The sequence below is a fragment of the Podarcis vaucheri genome, assembly GCF_965113315.1.
Source record: "Podarcis vaucheri genome assembly, chromosome: 5".
Classification (NCBI taxonomy): Eukaryota; Metazoa; Chordata; class Lepidosauria; order Squamata; family Lacertidae; genus Podarcis; species Podarcis vaucheri.
In genome coordinates this window covers 7,636,225-7,661,564 of record NC_138763.1, presented here as the reverse complement: position 1 = coordinate 7,661,564, position 25,340 = coordinate 7,636,225, and the positions used below count along the sequence as shown (strand labels likewise).

The window sequence follows — 25,340 nt, the reverse complement described above, 5'->3', positions numbered from 1 at the left end:
GAGATAACTGTGGCTTTAGGAATAATGGAGGGATGGAGGAACACTGAGCAATTGGTGTGTGTGTGTGTGTGTGTGTGTGTGTGTGTGTGTAACATTTTAACAAGGAGAAACAGCAGAGATGGGTACGGAAGCAACCACCTAAAAGCTAACAAAACAGAAGAATGAAATGGAAAGTGGAATTAAAGGGGACAAAGAGACTTTGGAGAACAATATAGAATCATAGAATCATAGAGTTGGAAGAGACCACAAGGGCCATCGAGTCCAACCCCCTGCCAAGCAGGAAACACCATCAGAGCACTCTTGACATATGGTTGTCAAGCCTCTGCTTAAAGACCTCCAAAGAAGGAGACTCCACCACACTCCTTGGCAGCAAATTCCACTGTCGAACAGCTCTTACTGTCAGGAAGTTCTTCCTAATGTTTAGGTGGAATCTTCTTTCTTGTAGTTTGGATCCATTGCATTTCCCAGGTAAAATTCATCTTGTTTGTTTTTGCCCAGTTCTCTAATCTGTTAAGGTCGTTTTGAAGTGTGATCCTTTCCTCTGGGGTGTTAGCCACCCCTCCCAGTTTGGTGTCATCTGCAAATTTGATCAGGATGCCCTTGAGTCCATCATCCAAGTCGTTGAAAAAGATGTTGAATAAGACCGGGCCCAAGACAGAACCCTGTGGCACCCCACTAGTCACTCTTCTCCAGGATGAAGAGGAACCATTGATGAGCACCCTTTGGGTTCGGTCAGTCAGCCAGTTACAAATCCACTGAGTGGTAGCATAGTCAAGACCGCATTTTACCAGCTTCTTTACAAGAATATCATGGGGCGCCTTTTCAAATGCCTTGCTGAAATCAAGGTAGGTGTCAGGGAACTGCCATCAGAGGCGAGAGGAGAGGTAAGACGCTCCAATGATGCAGGGGAGGGAACTAGCAAGGAGAGAGAGAGAGCTTCCGCTGGGGAAGGAAATCCAGGGGACACCAGGGAGAAAGGGGAGGCTGAGAGTATGGCGGAGGGGAGGCTCTGAGACTCTTCCAGTGAAATCAGTGGAGAGAGCACAGGACCTCCGCTTGGCACGCCCACGCTGCACAGAAAGCTTCCGCGCAGAGAATCTAGGAGGAGACTTGGAGTCAAGGAATTTTTATGTTGGAGGAAATTTAGGAAACGCCCACTGACGGATTCTGCCAGTGACTGAGACAGTCGCGTTGTAAGGGCTGTCAAACCAGGGAAAGGTTTAGCTATACAACCAGCTTGGAGCAGTTTGCAGTTTACGCACAAGCAACCCCAATTCCCATTAGAGTAGGCTACATCCACTGCATTCCCTTCATCTACCAGGCTTGTAATTCTGTCAAAAAACGAGATCAGGTTAGTCTGACATGACTTATTTTTCAGAAATCCATGCTGACTATTGGTGATCACAGCATTCCTTTCTAGGTGCTCACAGACTGTTTGCTTAATGATCTGCTCCAGAATCTTCCCTGGTATTGATGTCAGACTGACTGGGCGATAATTATTTGGGTCCTCTCTTTCCCCCTTTTTGAAAATAGGGACAACATTTGCCCTCCTCCAGTCAGCCGGGACTTCACCTGTTCTCCAGGATTTCTCAAAGATGACTGCCAGTGGTTCTGAGATCACATCTGCCAGTTCTTTTAATACTCTTGGATGCAGTTCATCTGGCCCTGGAGACTTGAATACATCTAAACTAGCCAAGTATTCTTGTACTATCTCCTTAGTTATTCTGGGCTGTGTTTCCTCTGCTGAATCATTTGCTCCAAATTCTTCAGGTCGGGCATTGTTTTCTTTATCGGAGAAGATTGAGGCAAAGACGCCATTGAGGAGTTCAGCCTTTTCTGTGTCCCCTGTTTGCATTTCACCATCTTCTGCTCTGCGTGACCCCACTGTTTCTTTGTTCTTCCTTTTGCTACGAATATACCCATAAAAACCTTTTTTTGTTGCTTTTAACCTCTCTAGCAAGCCTGAGTTCATTCTGTGCTTTAGCTTTTCTGACTTTGTGTCTACACGTGCTGGCTATTTGTTTGAATTCCTCTTTGGTGGTTTCCCCCCTTTTCCATTTTTTGTACACATCCTTTTTTAATCTTAACTTAGTTAAAAGTTCTTTAGATAGCCACCCTGGCTTCTTTAGGCACCTTCCATGTTTCCGTCTCATTGGTATTCCTTCATATGGATGAAGGATTTCCAGAACAGAAGGATGAAATGGTGGAGGTGGAGGCAACAGATGGTGTAATGAAGAAGTCCTTCACAAAAGGTGACAAGAGGACTGAAACAGCCAAATGGCAGTGTTGTGATGTTGGAGGAGTGGAAGGAAGCCACCGATGAAGAGATGAAGAGACATCCTAAGCTGGAAGAGATAGAGTTGGAAGAGAAAGGAGTCTGCACACAACTTGGAGTGAATTTAGAGAGGAAAGCTATCAAACCTCTGGAACTTTTCTTGGAAAAAGAATGGAAGAAGTGTAAATGGAAGGGCTATTTTTTTCACCTTGCCAACAAAGGTCTGTATAGGTAAAGCCATGGTTTTCCCAGTAGTGATGTATGGAAGTGAGAGCTGGACCATAAAGAAGGCTGATCGCCAAAGAATTGATGCTTTTGAATAATGGTGCTGGAGGAGACTCTTGAGAGTCCCATGGACTGCAAGAAGATAAAACCGATCCATTCTTAAGGAAATCAGCCCTGAGTGCTCACTGGAAGGACAGATCGTGAAGTTGAGGCTCCAATACTTTGGCCACCTCATGAGAAGAGAAGACTCCCTGGAAAAGAGCCTGATGTTGGGAAAGATGGAGGGCACAAGGAGAAGGGGACGACAGAGGACGAGATGGTTGGACAGTGTTCTTGAAGCTACAAACATGAGCCTGACCAAACTGCGGGAGGCAGTGGAAGACAGGAGTGCCTCACGTGCTCTGGTCCATGGGGTCATGAAGAGTTGGACACGACTAAACGACTAAACAACAACAATTTTTTTCACAACCAAGATGGAAAATCACAGCAAACACAACAGGTTCAGGTTGTGTCCTTCAGAGCAGGAGAAATCAAGCTCACTCCCTCTTCCAAGTGACAGCCCTGGAGATATTTGAAGATGGCTCTCATATCTCCTCTCAGTCTCCTCTTCTCCAGGATAAGGATGGGCAGATATTTCTATCTTGGTCTGCAACCCTTTAAGCAGAAATGCTAGAAATCGACCCTGGAATTTTAAGCATGCAAAGACTCTTTGCATCTTTCCTCATGCCCTGCTCAGAATCAGTCTATCATTTCGAAGGTATTCAGTTGCATGGGCCAGAGGGAAGAGTGAATTGGAGTATAAGCTGTCATGTCAGAAACATATTGCACTCATTTTTTTAAATAATATATTTATTAAGATTTTTTTAAGATATTACAATACAAAAACAAAAAACAAAATAAAATAAAAATGATTAAAACCCCCTCCATTTTTCTATTACTTATTTACCTTAGCTTGTTTCCCGGACCTCCTCATACCTCCCTTTTTTGTATTCCAGTTCAATTTGTTGGCTCAGCAAATCCTTACCCTCTTTGTTTATCCTAATCTTTGGTCTTAAAATAGTAACATTAGATTTTTCCCTATTAACAACCCATTTTTCATATTCCCTTAAAGCATTACAGCTGGAAACCACTTAATTTCTATCCAACATCATTCTAACATTCATTAATATTACAATATTTCTGTAGATAGTCTTTAAATTTCTTCCAATCTTCTTCCACCGACTCTTCTCCCTGGTCTCGGATTCTGCCAGTCATTTCTGCCAGTTCCATATAGTCCATCAGCTTCATCTGCCATTCTTCCAGAGTGGGTAAATCTTGTGTCTTCCAATACTTTGCAATGAGTATTCTTGCTGCTGTTGTAGCGTACATAAAAAAAGTTCTATCCTTCTTTGGCACCAATTGGCCGACTATGCCCAGGAGAAAGGCCTCTGGTTTCTTCAAGAAGGTATATTGAAATACCTTTTTCAGTTCATTATATATCATTTCCCAGAAAGCCTTAATCCTTGGGCACGTCCACCAAAGGTGAAAGAATGTACCTTCAGTTTCTTTACATTTCCAACATTTATTATTGGGCAAATGATAGATTTTTGCAAGCTTGACTGGGGTCATGTACCACCTGTAAATCATTTTCATAATATTCTCTCACAAGGCATTACATGCCGTAAACTTCATACCTATGGTCCACAACTGTTCTCAGTCAGCAAACATAATGTTATGTCCAACATCTTGTGCTCATTTAATCATAGCAGATTTCACCGTTTCATCCTGAGTATTCCATTTCAATAGCAAGTTATACATTTTTGACAAAATCTTAGTTTTGGGTTCTAACAGTTCTGTTTCTAATTTTGATTTTTCCACCTGGAGACCAATTTTCTTGTCCAAATTATATGTCTCCATTATCTGATAATAATGAAGCCAGTCTTGCACTTTGTTGTTTAATTTCTCAAAACTCTGCAATTTCAATCTATCTCCGTCTTGTTCCAAAATTTCCCAATATTTTGGCCATTTGGCCTCCATATTGAGCTTTTTCGGAGCTTTTGCTTCCATCGGTGACAACCACCTTGGAGTTTTATTTTCCAATAAGTCCTTGTATCTTATCCAGACATTAAACAATGCTTTCCTGATAATGTGATTTTTAAATGCTTTATGTACTTTGACCTTATCATACCACAGATATGCATGTCATCCAAATACATTGTTAAAACCTTCTAAATCCAAAATGTCAGTGTTTTCAAGAAGCAACCATTCTTTCAACCAGCAAAAAGCTGCTGATTCATAGTAAAGATTAAAGTCTGGCAGGGCAAATCCACCTCTTTCCTTTGCACCTGTTAGTATTTTAAATTTTATACTAGGCTTCTTGCCCTGCCAGACAAATTTAGAAATATCTCTCTGCCACCTCTTGAAACAGTCCATTTTGTCCACAATTTGCAATGTTTGAAACAAAAACAACATTCTAGGCAATACATTCATTTTTACACAGCAATACGGCCCAGCAGTGAAAGCTTCAAATTTGACCAAATTTCTAAATCTTTTTTCACTTCAACCCAGCATTTTTCATAGTTGTCTTTGAATAAATTCCCCTTTTTTTGCTGTCATGTTAATCCCCAAATATTTAACTTTCTTAACCAATGTTAAACCTGTCTCATTCTGAAACCTCTCTCTCTCCACTGGTATTAAATTTTTCTCTAAAACCTTGGTCTTTGACTTATTCAACTTAAATCCTGCAACTTGACCGAATTCTTGAATCAGTTCTAAAACTCTTTTGGTACTAGATTCTGGCTCCTGTAACGTCAATACTAAGTCATCTGCAAATGCTCTCAATTTGTACTGTTTGGCTCCGACCTGTATACCTTTAACCAACCGGTCCCTTCTAGCCATATTCAGCAAAACCCCCAGGACCGATATAAAAAGCAATGGGGAAATTGGGCAACCTTGTTGTGTCCCTTTTTCTATCTTAAATTCTTCCGTCACTACATTATTTACAATTCGTTTAGCCTTTTGTTCTCTTTGCATCTTTCCTCATGCCCTGCTCAGAATCAGTCTATCATTTTGAAGGTATTCAGTTGGGTGGGTGGGAGGGAAGAGTGAATTTAGAGTATAAGCTGTCATGTCGGAACCCTCTCTTGGGCTCAAGGGAGAGAAACATATTGCACTCATGAATTTATATGTAAATAATGCTTGTTGTTTAACTGTTGCCAGCCTGACAAGTAAAGATTTATCTTCAACTATACGTGCAAGACATTTTTTAAAATCACAAATAGCTAAAAAAGGTTATGGGCTCAGTCATGGCCAGCAGGTGGTGATAGAGAATGGCAAGAAGATTTTGAAGTCAATCCCAGAAACCAGCAACTCAGCACAGTAAAGGATATTTTTTGCAGATTTACCTACCCCTTGATCCATGTCTGTTGAACTTCCTGGCACGACTTAGTCTCAAAGTTTAGTTCATTCAATTTTACTCTTTCTTTTTTTTTTACAGTTCATGAAATGTTTATTCCCCCCCCCAAAGACTTTCATTGGTGATATTTTCCAATTCAAAATTCTGAATATGTGGCTTGTTTCCACTTTACACATGTGAATTCTCACTTACAACACCTTCACTTGATAAGCCTTTTGTTAGTAAGCCAAACATTCCTTGCTCTTGAAGACAGGGAAGTCAAAAAACTGCATGCCAAAGCACACTAAGTGGTGTCTCAGTGCTTTTCGCAAGGAGAGCAGTAACTGCTGCTCTTTTAATCCTTTAGTCACGGGAGTCAGTCTTTCAAGAGGTAGGTTGTTGGCCTCCTCTAGCTATTCAGTTTCTGGGTCAGTACTCCAGAACTCTGGTGGCCTGTCGTTTCCCCTTCTGTTTGCACATACACGGTTACAGTTCAAATGTCTCCCGGGGACGGGGAGTTCTGACCGCTTGCTTAGGGCATCTTATGAGCTTTTCTAAACAAGTTTCTGGGCTCAGAAACCTACCCCCCTCCCTCCACCACTTTGATGCTTCCAAAAAACCTCACACAACTGTTTTTACACTGGATTTTTATCCAGACAAATTTCTTTCTTCTGCTTGTCACCCTACAATAAAAACAACAACTGCAGAGCAGAAAGAGACCCCGAGGGTCGCCCAATCCATCCCTCTGTAATGCAGGGAATGTCAACCAAAGCATAGTAGTAGTAGTAGTATAATGGTAGTAGTATAATAATTGAAGGCAAATTCCCATTTCTTCCTCAAACATTCTCTGCTGAAAGCCTTCAATGAACAAGAGTCCACAATCTGGTTAAGTTTTCCAGCAAAAGTGGATCATTTAAGTTTTACCAGAATGCTATTCTTTCAGCTCGTATCACTGGTGATTACTACCTGTTCAATGTCTGGGATATAAATTTCAAGGTTGGGGATGTTCCAAGAAAACTCCTTGGATTCTTGAGCAGGGAACGGTGAAGATATGGAGCAAATGAATTTGCCCTGGGCTGAATGAAACTTGCTGCTTGCAGTTTGCAAAGCACATTTGCAAAGCAACTTCCTCCTTAACACGTTATCATGTACAGAAAGCTGGCAAGACATTGTCATGTCTCTTGTTTCACGATTTTGGGGCTGGGAAAAAAATATAAAGGTGTAAAACAGTTTGCTTTTCTGAAACTCTCTGCAACAACACTGTCTCCTTCACTTGAGGTCTTCTCTGGACAACATGCTTAATATGAGTCAACAGTGTGATGCAATTACAAAAAAGCTAATGCTGTTCTAGGCTGCATCAGCAGATATATAGTGTCCAGATTAAGGGAAGTAATAGTTTTTTTCCTGGGACTAGGCTACATTTGTAAAGATAAAGCTCTTTCTATGCATTATAACACTATGACACCAGATGGCGCAGTGGAGTCCCATTTTTCGCCAAAGGAACTTCCCTGTATGAAGTTTACAATGCATTTAAGTGGGGAAGGATATCAGTAATAAAAATGAATGTGAAGTTACTTTCCAAAATGTATAAACTGTTGCTAGAATGGTATGCTAAAGATGAATAAATTAACGATAGGTAGCCGTGTTGGTCTGCCATAGTCAAAATAAAAGAATTCCTTCCAGTAGCACCTTAAAGACCAACTAAGTTAGTTCTTGGTATGAGCTTTCGTGTGCATGCACACTTCTTCAGATACTTCTTCAGATACTTCAGTTATCTGAAGAAGTGTGCATGCACACGAAAGCTCATACCAAGAACTAACTTAGTTGGTCTTTAAGGTGCTACTGGAAGGAATTCTTTTATTATGAATAAATTAAATCAGTGATGATACAATAGACAAGAGATATTGGGCATAATATACCATTCTCATCTTGGGAAAAGTTATGGAGGGAAGATTTAAAATTCACAGCATGCTGTACATGGAAAACTTTGTGAGAATGATGTATCGTGGTATCTAACACCTACTAAATTAGCAAAAATGTATAGAACTGCTACAAATATTTGTTGGATATGTAAAGATAAAGAAGGCACCCTCCACAATACATGATGACCTGCAAGATAACAAAAGCATTTTGGGAAATGATATATAATGAGTTGAAAAAAATATTTAAAATAACCTTTGTGAAGAAATCCAGAAGCGTTTTTACTAGGAATCTAAGGTGCAGAAATATGAAAGGAGCAGAAACGACTATGTATGCTACGACAGCAGCGCCAATATTTTTGGTTCTGAGAAGGAAACAAGATAAAGTCCTTACCAGAGAGGAATGGTTGAGAAAAATGATGGACTATGCCAAAATGGCAAAAATGACCGGAAAGATTAGAAACCAAGAAGAATAACTTTAATAAGGAATGGGGAAAATTTGTAAGTTCCCTTGGAGGACACTGTACACAATTAAAAACATTGGCAGCAATGTAACAACACTTGTAATGTAACAAGAACTATGGTAAGAATGGAATTTTAGGAAAAACTGGAGAACATTATATGATGCAGTTGAATGGAATCCATGGAATCTCAGCTCAGGGAAGTCCAAGGATTCAGAGAATCGTATACGTTTATGATTATGACTTTTATTTGAATGTGAATGTTAATTGTAAAATTGAACAATAATTTTAAAAATACAATGTGTTTAACTGAATCGCTTCTTTGATATGTATTGATCCAGCCCTGCTCTGGAGGGTAGGACTCAAATCAATGGCTTCATGTTACAAAAAAGAAGATTCAGAAATAAACATATGGAAAAACTTACTGACAGTAAGAGCTTTTTGACAGTGGAATGGTCTCTCTTGGGAGATTGTGGACTCTCCTCCTTGGAGGTATTTAAGCAGAAGTTGGATGGCCATGTGTCGTGGATGTCTTTAGATGATTCCAGCATTGGAGGGAGTTGGACTAGATAGGAGAGGCCAAGAGGCAGAGATGAGCCAGGCTAGTGAAGGAGCCAGGGTGTCCACCCTTCTGCTGCAACAAGCTCCCCTCTACCGGTGTCTTCCAGGACCAGAAGAGGGATGAAGAGGGAGGAGCAGAGAAGGGTGCATCAGTGGAGTCTTAGATAGCATGGAAAGGACCTGTGGAAGGAGGAGAGCTAAACAGCTGTGGGAAGAAGGAGATGTTCATCCTCCACAACTGCCTCATGGGGGCAAGACCTACTGAAAAGAGTTGCTGTGGCCTGGCACCTGTGAGCAGGCCTTGCTTCTTCTAATATTCTAATTATTCCAATAAGAGTTATCTTCTTCTTCTTGTTGTTGTTTAGTCATTTAGTTGTGTCCAACTCTTCGTGACCCCATGGACCAGAGCACGCCAGGCACTCCTGTCTTCCATTGCCTCCGACAGTTTTGTCAAACTCATGCTGGTAGCTTCGAGAACACTGTCCAACCATCAGCTTCACGATCTGTCCTTCCAGTGAGCACTCAGGGCTGATTTCCTTAAGAATGGATCGGTTTTATCTTCTTGCAGTCCATGGGACTCTCAAGAGCCTCCTCCAGCACCATAATTCAAAAGCATCAATTCTTCGGCCATCAGCCTTCTTTATGGTGCAGCTCTCACTTCTATACATCACTACTGGGAAAACTATAGCTTTAAGTATACTGCCTTTGTTGGCAAGGTGATGTCTTTGCTTTTTAAGAGGCTGTCTAGGTTTGTCATTGCTTTTCTCCCAAGAAGCAGGAGTCTTTTAATTTCGTGACTGCTGTCACCATCTGCAGTGATCATGGAGCCCAAGAAAGTAAAATCTCTCACTGCCTCCATTTCTTCCCCTCCTATTTGCCAGGAGGTGATGGGCCCAGTGGCCATGATCTTCGTTTTTTTGATGTTGAGCTTCAGACCATATTTTGCGCTCTCCTCTTTCACCCTCATTAAAAGGTTCTTTATTTCCTCCTCACTTTCTGCCATCAAGATTGTGTCATCTGCCTATCTGAGGTTGTTGATATTTCTTCTGACAATCTTAATTCCGGCTTGGGATTCATCCAGCCCAGCCTTTCGCATGATGAATTCTGCATATAAGTTAAATAAGCAGGGAGACAATATACGGTAATTGGTAATTACATTTATTGTGATGATGGGTTTCAAGAGTAACTCTCACTGGCTTGAAATCAACAGGGGAGCAGAATTTGTAAACTAATGGGAGGTCACAGCAGGGAAACTGAGGCGAGTAGAAAAGAGGCGCGTAGGTGTTTGTGTACAGCATATAGTAACAGCTAACGAATATTGCACCATGTACAAGTCTTTAAGTACATGTGGGAGGATTATAGAGAGCATAATCCCACTTAAGAGTAGACATGATGAAATTGCCTGACATGACTAATTTAGTTGCATTAATTCCAATGAGTGTACTGTGGGTATGATCTTACATAAATAAGCCCCAAAGATCCCAAATTTTGTTGCAGGACTTGCTGCTTCTGTCTCTCCTGTGATTGAATCACAATAGGTTCAGAATCCCCCAAGTGGATCAGGTGTCTATTCCTCATCAGCAGAAGCGTGTAGAAACCTTTTTGAAATTATGATTTAATCATAGACATATGTTACAGCTCAATTGCCAGGAATTAAAAGGATAATATCAGCACCAATCATTCTGTGTGACTTCAAAGAGCAAGAAGGCATGGCAGGAAGCCTGAGGAGCAAGTGCAGAATGTTGATGAGAGATAAAGCACTGACTCCTTTCCCAGCCGGATTTTCCCACTGGATATCTTTTTAAATTAAGTGTGGCTAGTTCTCATGCCATCATATGACACATTAGTTGGGGTGTATGAAAACCTGGCTTCAGCACATGTGGAGATTTGGTTGATTATGACATCTCTTAGAAGCACAAAAGACTGCTTCTCTCGGCAAGCTCTTCCAACATCTTTTGGGCACAGACTCATGTAACAAAGGCTCCTCCAGAAAACTTTTTGATTACACATTCATCATAATTTGTGCTCATAATAATCTCAAGATGGTTACATCCAACTCCATTTTCAATAATATTTATGCCTGCAAAGATTTTGAGGTGGTCATACAGTTTCATATCCATTCTATCACATCCTTTAACTTTCTACTGAAAACTACATATGCACAGACTTCTTTTTGTCGCACTTTTGCAATAGATATAGTTTCCCCAGACAGCAATAATGCGGGAGTGTTCAGGAAGCATTACAGAAGAACTAACAAAGCGGAATATTCTTCTCAAGAATATGGCGCAGAATTCACCCTCAATAAAATCCCGCCTGGTTGAACCAGTAGAACTAGTAACTGGTTGACATTATACATTCTATCCTTAAAAACGGTGTGGGGAAAATTGGCTGAATTGGGTTTGTTTGCTGAAACTTTTCAGCATACTGACTAAAACAAATAAATAAATAACCAAAATAAAAACAAAGAAAGGAAAAGAGAGAGAGAGAGAGAGAGAGAAATGCCAAGCCCTCTCTCAAAGATACGTCTTAACTCTTGTCTCACACAGAAGGGAGTGGCTCCCAGCTCTCACCTGGGTGCTTCCCTTTCTTCCCCCAGTCTCCCACCCTGCCTCTCACACAGGGTCTTTCACTGGCCAGATATCAACTTCATGTGTGTATTCAAAATATTCTAAATGTTCATTCCAGTATGAGTCAAGAATAGTCCTCTTCCAATCCAGGATGATGACTTTATCTCTCCGCCCCCCCCCAAAAAAAATTTCCAACCTTTCCTCCATATATGAAAACAATAAATCCTTCATTTTTATTTAAACAGGAAGCTCTCCACTGTAGTCATTTATTTTAAAAAATCCAGTTATTTACTTGTTGTATATTCATTATTTTACACCCGTGTTTATATCTTGCAATTCCTGTAGGGAAATTTATCAAGAGAAAAAGAAAAGAACTTCCATTTCTACCACTTCCATTCTTTTCCCAATAGGGTCACCAGAAGCTTGATAGGTTTTTCCTCTAAATTCCCTCCAAATTATACCCAGAATCCTTTCTGCATTATCTTGTAATTCTCTGCTTTAGAGAGACTAAGCAGCTCTTACATGCAAAGGCATGAACTTCAATAAACATGGTTTGTTCTGAGATGGCAACTTTTCACATTGATTTCTGTAAGTCATTATTTCTCACTGATTTTTCGTAGGTATTTTATTTTCAAATGGTCACACCTGGAGGCAACAAAGACAGTTTGATGTAGTTACTATGCGGAAGCTGGGGCTAGGGAAGAAAGGCATGGAGCACCAAATAGCAGAGGAGGCCCATCAGCTCATGGAAGTTTTGCACGTTTGCACGTTCAAAGGGTATGTGATGAGGGGCGATGGTGCTGAACTGGCGTATGAAGATATATTTGTGTACTACCTCTGTCCATTTTAGAAAAGAATGTGATATGTTTTTCTTGGTTCCTAATGGAGATCCCAGCAATTTCTCTTGACCACCATGAATTCCCACTCTCAGCATGAACAGGAGCAGCTGAGCTAACATTAGTATAACTTTATTTTGCAGGACAACCACTTGACCCCTCCATGCCCATCGCTAATTCAGTCTCCAACGTGATATGTCCTGTGGCTTTTGGGCACTGGTTTGCTCTTGAATATGAACGGTTCCAGAAGCTGATGGAAGCCATGGATTTTGTCATAAAAAAATTAAGTAGCTTTTGGCATATCGTGAGTAGTTGTTTTCATTTCTCCTAAGCCAAACAGGTCCCCCTGAATACCACAAATCAGGGCCTTAATACCACAAATCAATATTTTGGAATCCATTATGATAGAGGATAGAGGGTTGAAGAAGTGACATCAGGTTTAAATTGATCTGAGATAAGGGCCACTTACTATCTCTCCGCCTGCTCAATTTCTTATGATTATCATTGAGATAAAATAAAATAAAAAGCATGAGTAAGAAGACTTTGTCCACCACAGAAGACTCTTTGGAGGAACGATGGGATAAAAATGGAACAATGACCTTCAGAACAGGTCATCTAGAGGGGACAGAGGTGAGCAAAATAATCTTTTCACTAAGGGAATTACATACTTTTGTTGCCATCATGGAAAACTAAATGTGTCTACTCTCTACTGACTTAGCAGTGGCAATGATGATGGTGCCTATAGTGAGGCCCCTGCAGCCAAAACCTTGGCTGGAATTTTTTTAATGAAAGAGAGACTTGCAACTTAAGCACTGTCCCTACTGCTAAGGAAAGCAGCTCCCTCCTGTATGACCCAATTAAACTCTTTTTCCAAACTTAAGTTCAGTTCTCCACATTTCTTCATCCCTTCTGGATCTTTTTTAAAAAAGTACTCATGAAACTTCATCAGCATTTTAGTGCTAATTTCTCCTAATGCACACACATTTGTGCAATTTTGCCCGAAGCAAGGCCTGTGTGTTATTTTCACTATTGTATGCATTTTTAGGCACACATGACCATATCATTTGCATTTCCATTTTTGTACGCATCACTTGACTGGGAAACTACAGACAACTTTCTATCAGTGTTCTAGGCACAGTTGAAACAAGGAATTTCATTAGTGTGAGCAGTTTCTGACTTCTGGGCACAGTTCTAAGCCTAAAATTTCCGATTAAAACTGCAGAGTGGAAGGAAAGGAGGACCTTTTTCTGCCTCCTCACTTCCAGCCACTCTTTGAAGACTGGAGAAGAGACTGTCTTAAGAATATTAGGGGGTCAGGTAGGGGAGGCATGGCTTTTTTTTTTCAGTATTCAGATGAGGACTAGACCATGTGAAAAATGAATATAAGATTTTAGCTGCAGTTCATTCATTTTCATTTTCTGCTTTGAAGCTAAATACTGCTCATCCAATGAATCATTATATTCCCTGTTATAAGTGAATACTAATCTCTTGCCTGGAAACCAGCATCTTTTTTCCTGAATCTCAGTTGAAAATGGCATTGAGTTCCCCCAAAATATTTCTCAAAGTCAATTTAGTTGCTAAAGTGGGTTGACATCCATCCCTAAGCATCTATAGAAATGGCTAGGAAATGTGAGCTTAAAAGACTGGAAACTGAAGTGTGTTAAGGGGTCTTGCTTTGGAGCATTCCTTCTGTACATACATTATTTTGGATTGATGTTCATCTGACATTCAAATGTGGGCTGAAAAAACAGAAAATCCTAAACAAAATGCTCTTAAACTAGAGTATGACTTCAAATTCCTGTCTCATCCATCTTCACATACTAGAAAGGCCAAAATATATTTTCATCCTTCCCTCTTTGAACAATGCTTATAATGAATGGTTAAATATGTTTAGTGTGAAGTACCATATTTCACCATAGTTGTCACATTTTTATGCCAATTATTCTTTTCAAAAAAGGGGGGGTGCTACGATTATTGGGGGAAAACCAAAGCATGACCCTTAATCGAGGAAACAGTGTTTATGAAGAAACATAATTATGTTTATATTGCTTATTACTTGTTACTAACTGTTTTTGGTGTGATTAGGATGCACAGAATTTGTGTGAACAGGTACAAGAAGGATAATAGGTAGTCTGAATTGGGGCAAGGCATTCTCATGCACGCTTACAATGCCCTGTGACCATTATGTGGTGAATGCTTTGGGAATGATTTGAAAAAAGGAGCTCGGCTATTATATGGTGGTGACCATTAGGCAGTGAAATATGTAGCACACATTTTGAATATCTGCTGCCAGAGTTTCCGTTGGATCCCTCTCTTCATGCCAGTATTGGGTTATTATGCCAACCCACAGATCCTGAAATCTAGCACCAGCAGCTACCGCTATAAATACAGGAAAGTGTGTGTGGGTTTCTTATCATAACCAGCTATGAAGCAGAGGGCCGGTCCACCCACAAGGCAGGCTGTGACAGCTGCCTTGGGCAGTGGAATGCCAACAGGAGGCATCTCTGGGGGTGTGCTGCCTTGCCATCTGAAGAATTAGACGAGCGACCACAGACTCCTTTCCTCATGACTATGAGAAAACATTTAAAGGGCTGTCCAGAACAAAGGTTCTCTATTATTGTTGCACTCAACAGGAAATGGGTTACCTCGGAGCAAAGAACCAGGGGCTGAGGTCCCTTCAGTGCCCCTCTAAAATATGTGAAGGGGCCTGGCTCCACCAAAGTTCATGGCAATTGCCATTCTAATGGTGGATGTGAGCCACATTATGTGATTGATTATGCGAGGTGGGGCTCACTTGCCCCCTTCCTCATATTTTATTCAAGTTGGCACCTCTGATGGATTGCAACTAGCAAGTGCTCTGTGGAAGTAACAATTGTACTGCACTGTGGTTCGATTCAACTGCAGGTAGAAGTTTGTTGGCTTTTGCAATTGTAATGCATTTACTATCCTGGCCCTCATTGCTGGATTAATAAGAGCTTGAACTCAGAGTTCTTTCTGAAGGCTTTGACGCCTACATCAGATTGGTACCTTCCCAAGGCACAGGTTACAAGGAGTAGCAATTCCATAAGAGGGAAAGATATCCATATTAAATACCAGAGGACTCTTGGGGTACTGGAAGTAGATCACAGTCTCTTGGGAGAAAAAAATAAGGAGAAAGAGACAGCAAGAGAAGGATGGAGGTATGGGCACTTTTGATTGCTCTGCTGGTGCCTCTTCTGATTCTGCACTACCTGAAACAGCTCTGGTCACGCAGGCATTATCCCCCAGGACTTCTCCAGCTTCCTCTCATTGGAGCCATATGGAGGTTTGGATTCAAGATTGATGAAAATACTCTCATTCAGGTACTTATTGCTTCGTAATAACTCAGTCTGATGCCAACAATTCTTTTATCTATTTTCCCCAACAATTGTGATATTTCAGCTTCAACAATAGAATGGGTTAAAATGGTAAATGCCATAAGCCTCCGTTGTCAGAAGCTGTAAGCAATACAAATAATAGTAATAATGTAAATAGTATTATAATTAATATTGCAAAGCACAAAACCATATAAAAGTTGAAAAATATGCATTAAAACCTACAGATCAAAAATATTTATTGTATACTGTTAAACTGAGGAAGGAAGAGACAACACCCTCAAAGGAAGAATGCTTTATGAAAATCTTGGAATATGCAGAGATGGCAAAAATTGATAAAAGATACAAATTTAGAATCTTTTAAAGAAGATTAGAAAACCTTTCCAGTCTATATAAAAAGTTATTTCCCATATGCAAAGACCACAGTGGGGTTTAAACTGTAAGAAAACAGCAGAATATATTAAGAAACATGTTAGAGAGGATCAAATTAGATAAGGTGGAACTTTAAAATGCAATAGTATGTAATTCAAGTTATAAACATTGATATTGGTTGAGTGGGAAATCACTTGTTTTGTTGAATTGGAATATAGTGGTACCTTGGGTTAAGTACTTAATTTGTTCCGGAGGTCCGTTCTTTCTTTTTTTTAAAATAATTTTTATTAAATTTCCAGTTAACAAACCAATCATATCACATTAATTCCAAATTATACCAATACATAATAAACTCCAAATATTTAGCGGAATCTAAAATTTTTGTTGGGGGTACCCATGCTTTAAGTTCAAAAAGGGTCCAATCATCTCATATTTCTGCTGCTTTGATGTTCACAAGTCCCATCTTTCCATCTCTTTGTTGTTATCCTTTACAAATCCCGTCTTCCAATCTTCTTGCTGTTATCATTTTTCTTCTTAATAACCTCTGAGTTATCTCCACAAGCGAGTTGAAGCAAACATTATTATAGTCCTGTGTGGATTTTCACGCAGATCCAAAAGTCCTATTCAAACGGCAGGCGCCATTTCAGCAGTTCCCATAAAATACAGTCTAAGCGTCTGCTCATTAACTTTCCCAGACCAGTTGCCCCATAAATCAGCCTTTCCAGGGGAGTTCTTGCCAAATCAAACGTAAAATTCAGATATGATAACAGAACAGTGGCTCCCTCCCCCTTTGACTGTAAATCTTGCAACAAAGTCAGTCTCATAATGTCGGTTCCCAATTAGAACTGCGTCATCCAAAAGCCTTTTGTTACCTTTCCAGATCTTCCGCAAAACAGAGCCTTTAGTTGATAATTTTATTTTCACTCAGTTTATTTTCCCATCTTACTTGCTATCAGTAATGTGGCGGTTCTTCTTGGGGAGGGGTTGTTAGGTAAATCATATTGAAAAAGTGAAAAGTCTCCCCCCCCGTTCCGATCCGTTTCAACATACCGACATGGTTGTGATTCTTTGATGTAGTCTTCTGTTCAGTCCAACCCATCACTCAGCTTCTCAGTGGTCGATTTAATTAGCAATCAGTACACCCTTTCCTTCGCTCGAAACATGTGCATTTACTCTTCTCCAATTACTTATCTTGAGCAATGCAACACGGATCATAATCAGAAGTAGCGTCCAGGAGATCCAAAAACTCACTTGAGGGCTTTCCGTCCAGTGCCCCCACCCCTCCTTCTTTCGAACTCGGGGGTGATTTATTGGCAACTGCGGACGAGGCAGCATTTTCCTATCCCCTGGGAAAACTCAGGAGGCTAATTTACTCCCATCATTAGCCTCTTAACCTGTCCGTTCTTACCCTGAAACTGTTCTTAACCTGAAGCACCACTTTAGCTAATGGGGCCTCCTGCTGCTGCCGTGCCGCCAGAGCATGATTTTTGTTCTCATCCTGAAGCAAAGTTCTTAACCCGAGGTACTATTTCTAGGTTAGCAGTGTCTGTAACCTGAAGCGTATGTAACCTGAAGTGTGTAACCCGAGGTACCACTGTATAATTGTTGAGTAACAAATGTAACTTTCTATATGGAAAATTTCTATATTCCAATTGTTTTGTCAATTGGAACATTATTATTATTATTATTATTAACCACCCAATAATACGCCCCTACAGAAAAAAATCAGATTTTAAAAGGGCATAGGCCTAGTTTAAAAGGAAGGTTTTGCCAGGTGAACTTCCCTGGCGAGAGCATTCCACAGACGGGGAGTCACTGCAGAGCAGGTCCATTCTTGTGTTGCCACCCTCTGGACCTCTTATGGAGGAGGAACACAAGGAAGGGCCTCAGAAGATGATTTCAGGTCCGGGTAAGATAATATCGAAAGAGGCGGTCCTTGAGGTATTGTGGTTCTGAGCCATTTAAGGCTTTCTAGGTCAAAACCAGCACTTTGAATTGGGTCCAGAAACTAACTGGTAGCTGGTGCAGCCGGACCAGGAGCGATGTAATCTGCTCTTGTTCCGGTGAGCAACCTGGCCGCTGAATTCTGCACTAGCTGAAGTTTCCAAACTGTCTTCAGAGGCAACCCTATGTATAACACATTGCAAGTAATCTTACCTTGAGGTTATCAAGGTTAAGAAATGTAACTTTCTATATGAAAAAAGAATAAAATATTATTACAGAAAAAAGACCACAGCATTCATTCACAGCAGCCTCTCAACAGGTACTAACCTCCATGCCCTATTCAATCTTTTTCACTCAAACCAGAAGCACTTATAAAAAACAAACTATAAACTAAAATACCAAAATCTTCTTAAAGGATCTCTGCGGTAAACTAGGGTTGCCATTTTTTAAGAAATTGTTGAGCTTTTTTCATTGGGTTGCCATACATCTGGGTGTTCCCTGACATTTTGCCGATTCCTGTCAGGACATGTCAGGAATTTTCCTGATGTATGGCGAGTTTACAGTAAGTGCTAATCTCCAGGTAATACTCTCTCCAAGATTACAACGGCAGGGCTGTGAAATGAGCTTCAGAGAATCATTTAGAAAGCCGTGAAACTAATTTCACTTGGAAATGAAGTCTTGCTACCACTTACAAGTTGTCCCATAGAAAATACAACGTTTTATGTTGCCTTGTGTTTTCCCCGGATTTCACTTAGCTACCCCTGCTGCCATTATCCTACTTTGTATGGTTTTGTGCTTTTCAGTATTAATCGGAATCTTGCCCCTTTATACTAGTTTTAATGTGTGTCGTTCATAGCTGCTGGTTGAAGGGCACTCATCTCCAAAACACATCGTGTAACACAAGAAGCTGAATTAATAAATCATGATCTACCTGTTGGACATCCCTGGCCTAGAATGCTTTGTACTTCTCCCCTTCCAACAGACGGAAGGGGAACAAGTTCGATTGGCAATGAATCAGGAGCACATCAGCCTTTCTCAGCAGCAGCTCACGTGTAACTAGAGAAGACAAGGGACAAACAGAACAGGCACCTTTCCATTGCCTCCTCCGCAAGCATTAACTCTTTATCAGACCATAGTTTAGTTTATTTCCTTGTTTCTTAAATACAATTCTGAGCATTTTTCAGCGAAAACGCTTCAAAAAATACAAAATTACTCAACCATCGGATATGAAAATATTAACTTTTGAAACATTGGAATTGGTAATATTCTCTAGCCCAGATATGTATAATAATAATAATAATAATAATAATAATAATAATAATAATAATTTATTATTTGTACCCCGCCCAAAAAACACTAAAATATCATACATTAAAAGCTTCCCTGAATAGGGCCGCCTTAAGATGTCTTCTGAATTTCAGGTAGTTGTCCATTACCTTGACATCCGATGGAAGGGCATTCCACAGGGCGGGCGCCACCACCGAAAAGGCCCTCTGCCTGGTTCCCTGTAGCTTTGCTTCTCGCAATGAGGGAACCGCCAGAAGGCCCTCGGCGCTGGACCTCAGTGTCCGGGCAGAATGATGGGGGTGGAGACGCTCCTTCAGGTATACTGGGCCGAAGCCGTTTAGGGCTTTAAAGGTCAACACCAGCACTTTGAATTGTGCTCGGAAACGTACTGGGAGCCAATGTAGGTCTTTCAAGACCGGTGTTATGTGGTCTCAGCGGCCGCCCCCAGTCACCAGTCTAGCTGCCGCATTCTGGATTAGCTATAGTTTCCGAGTCACCTTCAAAGGTAGCCCCACGTAGAGCGCATTGCAGTAGTCCAAGCGGGAGATAACTAGAGCATGCACCACTCTGGCCAGACAGTCCGCGGGCAGGTAGGGTCTCAGCCTGCGTACCAGGTGGAGTTGGTAGACAGCTGCCCTGGATACAGAATTGACCTGCACCTCCATGGACAGCTGTGAGTCCAAAATGACTCCCAGGCTACGCACCTGGTCCTCCAGGGGCACAGTTACCCTATTCAGGACCAGGGAGTCCCCCACACCAACCCGCTCCCTGTCCCCCAAGAACAGTACTTCTGTCTTGTCAGGATTCAACTTCAATCCATTAGCCGCCATCCATCCTCCAACCGCCTCCAGGCACTCACACAGGACCTTCACCGCCTTCACTGGTTCTGATTTGAAAAAGAGGTAGAGCTGGGTATCATCTGCATATTGATGGACACCCAGTCCAAACCCCCTGATGATCTCTCCCAGCGGCTTCATATAGATGTTAAAAAGCATGGGGGAGAGGACGGAACCCTGAGGCACCCCACAAGTGAGGGCCCAAGGGTCTGAACACTCATCCCCCCCCACCACTTTCTGAACATGGCCCAGGAGGAAGGAGCGAAACCACTGTATAACAGTGCCCCCTGCTCCCAACCCCTCTAGACGGTCCAGAAGGATGTTATGGTCGATTGTATCAAAGGCCGCTGAGAGATCCAGCAGAACTAGGAAACAACTCTCACCTTTGTCCCTAGCTCGCCGGAGATCATCAACCAGTGCGACCAAGGCAGTTTCAGTCCCATGATGAGGCCTGAACCCTGATTGGAAGGGATCCAAGTGGTCCGCATCCTCCAGGCGTGCCTGGAGTTGTTCAGCAACCACGCGCTCAATCACCTTGCCCAAGAATGGAAGATTTGAGACTGGGCGATAGTTGGCCATACTGGCCGGGTCTAAAGATGGTTTTTAAAGAAGCGGTTTAATGACCGCCTCTTTCAGCGGATCTGGGAATGTTCCCTCACGGAGCGAAGCATTCACCACCCCCCGAAGCCCATCGCCCAGCCCTTCCCGGCTTGCTTTTATTAGCCAGGATGGGCAAGGATCAAGGAGACAGGTGGTTGGTTTCACGCGTCCAAGCAGCCTGTCCACATCCTCGGGGGTAACGGATTGAAATTGATTCCATGCAACTTGACCAGACAGGTATCATCTGAATTCCTTGCCATAGATTTGCATGGTGGTGATGCTCCTGCTGTGACCCACCATGGGTCTGAAACCTGACCCAGGACTCTAGCCCAGCCTATGCTAACCTGGTACCCTCCAGATGTTTTGGACTACAATGCCCATCTGCCCCAACCACCATGGCCAATAGTCAGGGATGGTGGGAGTTCTAGTTCAAAAGCATCTGGTGGGCTACAGGTTCCACATCCCTGCACACACAAAGATTGTGGCAAGATCATTTTCTGGCAATGACTTGTGCATCTTCTTGTCTGTCACAGGAGGGATGGTTACTATGAAGTGTCTCTGCTGCTCTGATCCTAGGCAGAGGCAACATGGCTAGGAGGGAGTAAAACAAATGGGTTGGAATTAGGGGAGGGAGGGAGGGAGGGAGGAAGGAGGGGAGGGGAGGGTAGGGGAGAGGAGGGGGAAGGAGGAGGAGGAGGAGGAGGAGGGGGAATGATGATAGAAAGATGACTGCACATAGTGAGAAACTGCAGAGGTGAGGGAGGATGACGTTCTCGTATTAAGTTGAAATATCCAACTGCATTTTTTGAACACATCATTCCTCTCTTCTCTTTTGACCCAAATGGTAGCTGGGAAAGCAACATGGAAATATTTACACCATATGGTTAGGACATCTACCCATTGTAGTACTGTCTGGATTCCAAGCAGTTAAAGAAGCGCTCATTGACCACTCTGAGGAATTAGATGAGCGACCAGAGACTCCTTTCCTTAGGACTCTGATAAAAGGAAAGGGTAAGTAGTGAAGAATAAGAATTTCTACTGGTATTTTCCCCAGATGAAACTTTTAAAGGGCTGTCCAGAAAAACAGAACAAAGGTTCTCTATTACTGCTGCACACAACGGGAAATGCATTACCTAGGAGCCAACACCTAGGTCATTCAGAGTGGCTAGTCCTCATACTATCAAATGACACGTTCATTTGAGTGCATGAAAACCTGGCTTCAGTACATGTGAAGCTTTGATTGATTATGACATCTTTAAGAAACACAACACACTGCTTCTCTCAACAAGCTCTTCCAACATGTTTTGGGCATGGACTCATGTGGCAAATATAACATGTGAACTTTGCAATCACATAGTTACTATCATCATTATAAATTATGAATTGCTTCTTGCATGTATGCCTCAAGGCAACTTACAGAGATATAAAAGCAGTTTAAACTATGAATAATCATAGTTTAGAGGTCCTGGGCCCTAAGTAAGTCAGATTATCCTCCACCAGGACCAGGGCCTTCTCAGTGATGGCTCTGACCTGGTGGAATGCTCTGTCCCATGAGACCAGGGCCCTGCAGGATTTAACTTCCTTCCGCAGGGCCTGTAAGACAGAGCTATTCTGCCTGGCTTTCAATTTGAACTTAGCCTGATCTTTTATTCGCCCTACTCCCCTCCCCTCCCCTTTTTATGAAGATTACCCGCTCTGGGATCCCACAGCTAATTCTCCCCTGGTCTCCTCTCTGGCCCAAATAGGACTAATTTAGCCAGCTAGCCCTGGTGATCATCTAATGTTTATTGGCTGGATTTCCCCCCTAAATTGATTTTTGAATTCTGAATTTATTGTTATTCACGTTTTATACTGTATTTTATGCTGGTTTTGGCTGCATCAATTAAGTGTTTTAAATTTGTTGTTAGCCACCCTGAGCCCAGTTTTCTGAACTGGGAAGGGTGGGATATATATAAAAAATTATTATTATTATTTATTATAAAAGATTTTAAAACAGTACAAAAATCAACAACAACTAAATATGGGTTAAAACAATACAAGGTATACACCTATTGAAGTGACCTTTGTACACGACTGGGAAAGCTTGTTAGGGGGAAAATGTCTTCCTTTTTTTTGGAAAATAGAGAGTCATATTCTGAATGCAGTTCCAAAGAACAGGGACATTCACTCTGAAAGACACAATGTGAATTACTGTGGGGCTGGCCTGCCCAATAATTCCCATCACTAACTCCACAGTTTATTACTGGTGCTAAGGGCTCCACAAGAAAACGTTTTTTAATTGCACATTCATAATGATTTGTGCTCATAATACTTTCAAGGTGGTTATATCCAACTCCATTGTCAATACTATTTATGCCTGCAAAGATTTTGAGGTGATCATACAGTTTCATTTCCATTCTGTCACATCCTTTAACTTTCTGCTGAAAACTACAAATGCACAAACTTATTTTTGTCCCACTTTCGTTGCAATGTAGATAGTTTCCGCAGACGGAAATAATGCAGTAGTGTTCAGGCACCGTTGCAGAAGAATTAACAAAGCAGAATATATCCACCATTGATGCATTACATCTTGTCAAGAATATGGTGCAGAATTCACCCTCAGTAAAAATCCCAAACCGGTCTAGCTGGACCAGTAGAAGTAGTAACTGGTTGACACCACACATTATATCCTTAAAAACAGTGTCGAAAAATTGGCTGAATTGGGTTTGTTTGGTTTTCTTTACTTTTTTATTGAAACTTTTCAGCAACACTAACTAAACAAACAAACAAAAAAGTAAAAGAGAGAAAGAAATGCCAAGCCCTGTCTCAAAGGTAGATCTTATAGGCGAAGGGGATCGAGATATGGATATGCTCGTACCCCTTCCAATCTGCGCCTCATCCCGAGGGACGAGGGTAGGGTTAGTAAGGATTACTCACTTCCGTCACTGGTGCTGTGCAATGCCAGGTCTATAGGCAACAAAACCGCCACCCTGCGAGATTTCTTTACTTCGCAGGGGGTCGACCTGGCTTGTATGACGGAGACATGGGTGCACAAAGGGGAAACAATTACCTTATGAGAGATGGCGCCCCCGGGTTTCTCCTTCCTCCACCAGTCGCAGACTGTGGGCCGGGGGGGGGGAGGGGTGGCATTATTAATCCGGGAAAATTGTCCTTTCAGGGCTCTACCATCACCATTGATCCCCGGCATTGAATGTGTTGGCCTAGTGTGAGGCTCCGAGGAGATCTTGGCTGTCTGTCTGGTGTACCGGCCACCTAGCGCACCAGCAGCCACCCTGTCAGGCCTATTGGAGGCGGTGGCTGGCTGGACATTGGGGTTCCCTAACCTATTGGTATTGAGGGACTTCAGCATCCATGCTGATACCACTCCCTCCTCACAGGCTCTGGACCTGGTGTCTTCCATGGCGACACTAGGGCTCTCCCAGTTTGTTTCGGGCCCCACACATCAAGCAGGCCACACGCTGGATTTGATCTTGGGCGTAGGTATAGATGTGATCATGTCTCCTTCAATGAAGGTGCCATGGTCTGATCACTATGCTCTGAAAGCCAGGATTGACTTTCCACCCCCACCCTGCTTAGGTGGCGAGCCGATTTGGGCTCGCCTGCAGAGGCTGATGGACCCTGATAGATTCCGCCAAGCCTTGGGGGGCCTTGCTTCCCCTGGCGACTCATTAACTGAGCTTGTTGAGGGCTGGAATATCCAGCTCCTGCCAGCCATCGATGAGATCGCATCTAAGTGCCCTCTGCGACCCTGTAGAAACCGGGCTCCCTGGTTTACCGAGGAGCTCCGGAAAATGAAGCGGGACCTCAGACGGATAGAGTGAGTATGGCGGGGTGCCCGTGACGGAGCCTCAAGAACATCTTATAGGGCTTTTATGAAAGCCTACGAGATGGCGGTGAAGGCTGCTAAGAAGTCTTACTTCTCGGCCTCCATTGCTTCCGCTAGCTCTCGCCTGGCGCAATTATTTAGTATAATAAGGTCTTTAACGTCCCTTGAGGGACAGCAAAATTTAATTAACAATTTGACACACAGCTGTGAGGCATTTGCGAGCTTTTTGCAAGGCATTTGCAAGGTCTTGTTGCTCCGCCATGCCTCCCTGCCTATTTGGATACAATAAAGGAACTGGAGGCCCCTTGACTGTCCTCGGGTCCAGTATTGGACCACTTCGACTGGATATCCCCAGCCAATGTGGACAGACTCCTCCGAGCTGGAAAGCCCACCACCTGTCCTCTCGACCCGTGCCCGTCTTGGCTGATTAGAGCGTGTCCAGATGAGGTGCAGGCCCTCCTAGGGGAGATCATCAATTTGTCCCTTGGCACTAGGACATTCCCAGGGGAACTGAAGGAGGCAGTGGTGCACCCGCTCTTAAAGAAAACATCATTAGATCCCTTATATCTAACCAATTACTGCCCAATTTTGAATCTTCCGTTCCTGGGTAAGGTGATTGAGAGAGCGGTTGCTGAACAGCTTGGTGGGTTTCTGGATGAAACATCGGCTCTGGATCCATTCCAGTCCGGCTTCCGCACTGGTCATGGGACCGAGACGGCTCTGGTTGCCTTAACAGATGATCTTCGTAGATAGCTGGATCGAGGTGTGTCAGGGTTGCTGATTCTTCTAGATCTGTCAGCAGCTTTCGACATGGTCGATCACAAACTTCTGGACCACTGCCTTGCCGACGTGGGGATCCAGGGCACAGTCCTTCAATGGCTGCGCTCATTTTTCTCTGGTCGGGG

At 42.4% G+C, this 25,340-nt stretch overlaps 1 protein-coding gene across 2 annotated transcripts in view; it reads left to right on the top strand.

The window, feature by feature from the left end:
• Window positions 1–15,360: 15,360 nt before the first annotated feature.
• LOC309533170 (cytochrome P450 2J5-like) overlaps window positions 15,361–25,340 on the top strand; it is a 41,617-nt gene continuing 31,637 nt past the window's right edge. For both annotated transcript variants that reach the window (XM_082224376.1, XM_082224375.1), the window contains exons 1-2: window positions 15,361–15,558; window positions 21,458–21,620. In XM_082224376.1, the coding sequence (XP_082080502.1) occupies window positions 15,391–15,558; window positions 21,458–21,620 (331 nt within the window). In that variant the 5' untranslated portion in view covers window positions 15,361–15,390. The remainder of the gene's footprint in view (window positions 15,559–21,457; window positions 21,621–25,340) is intronic.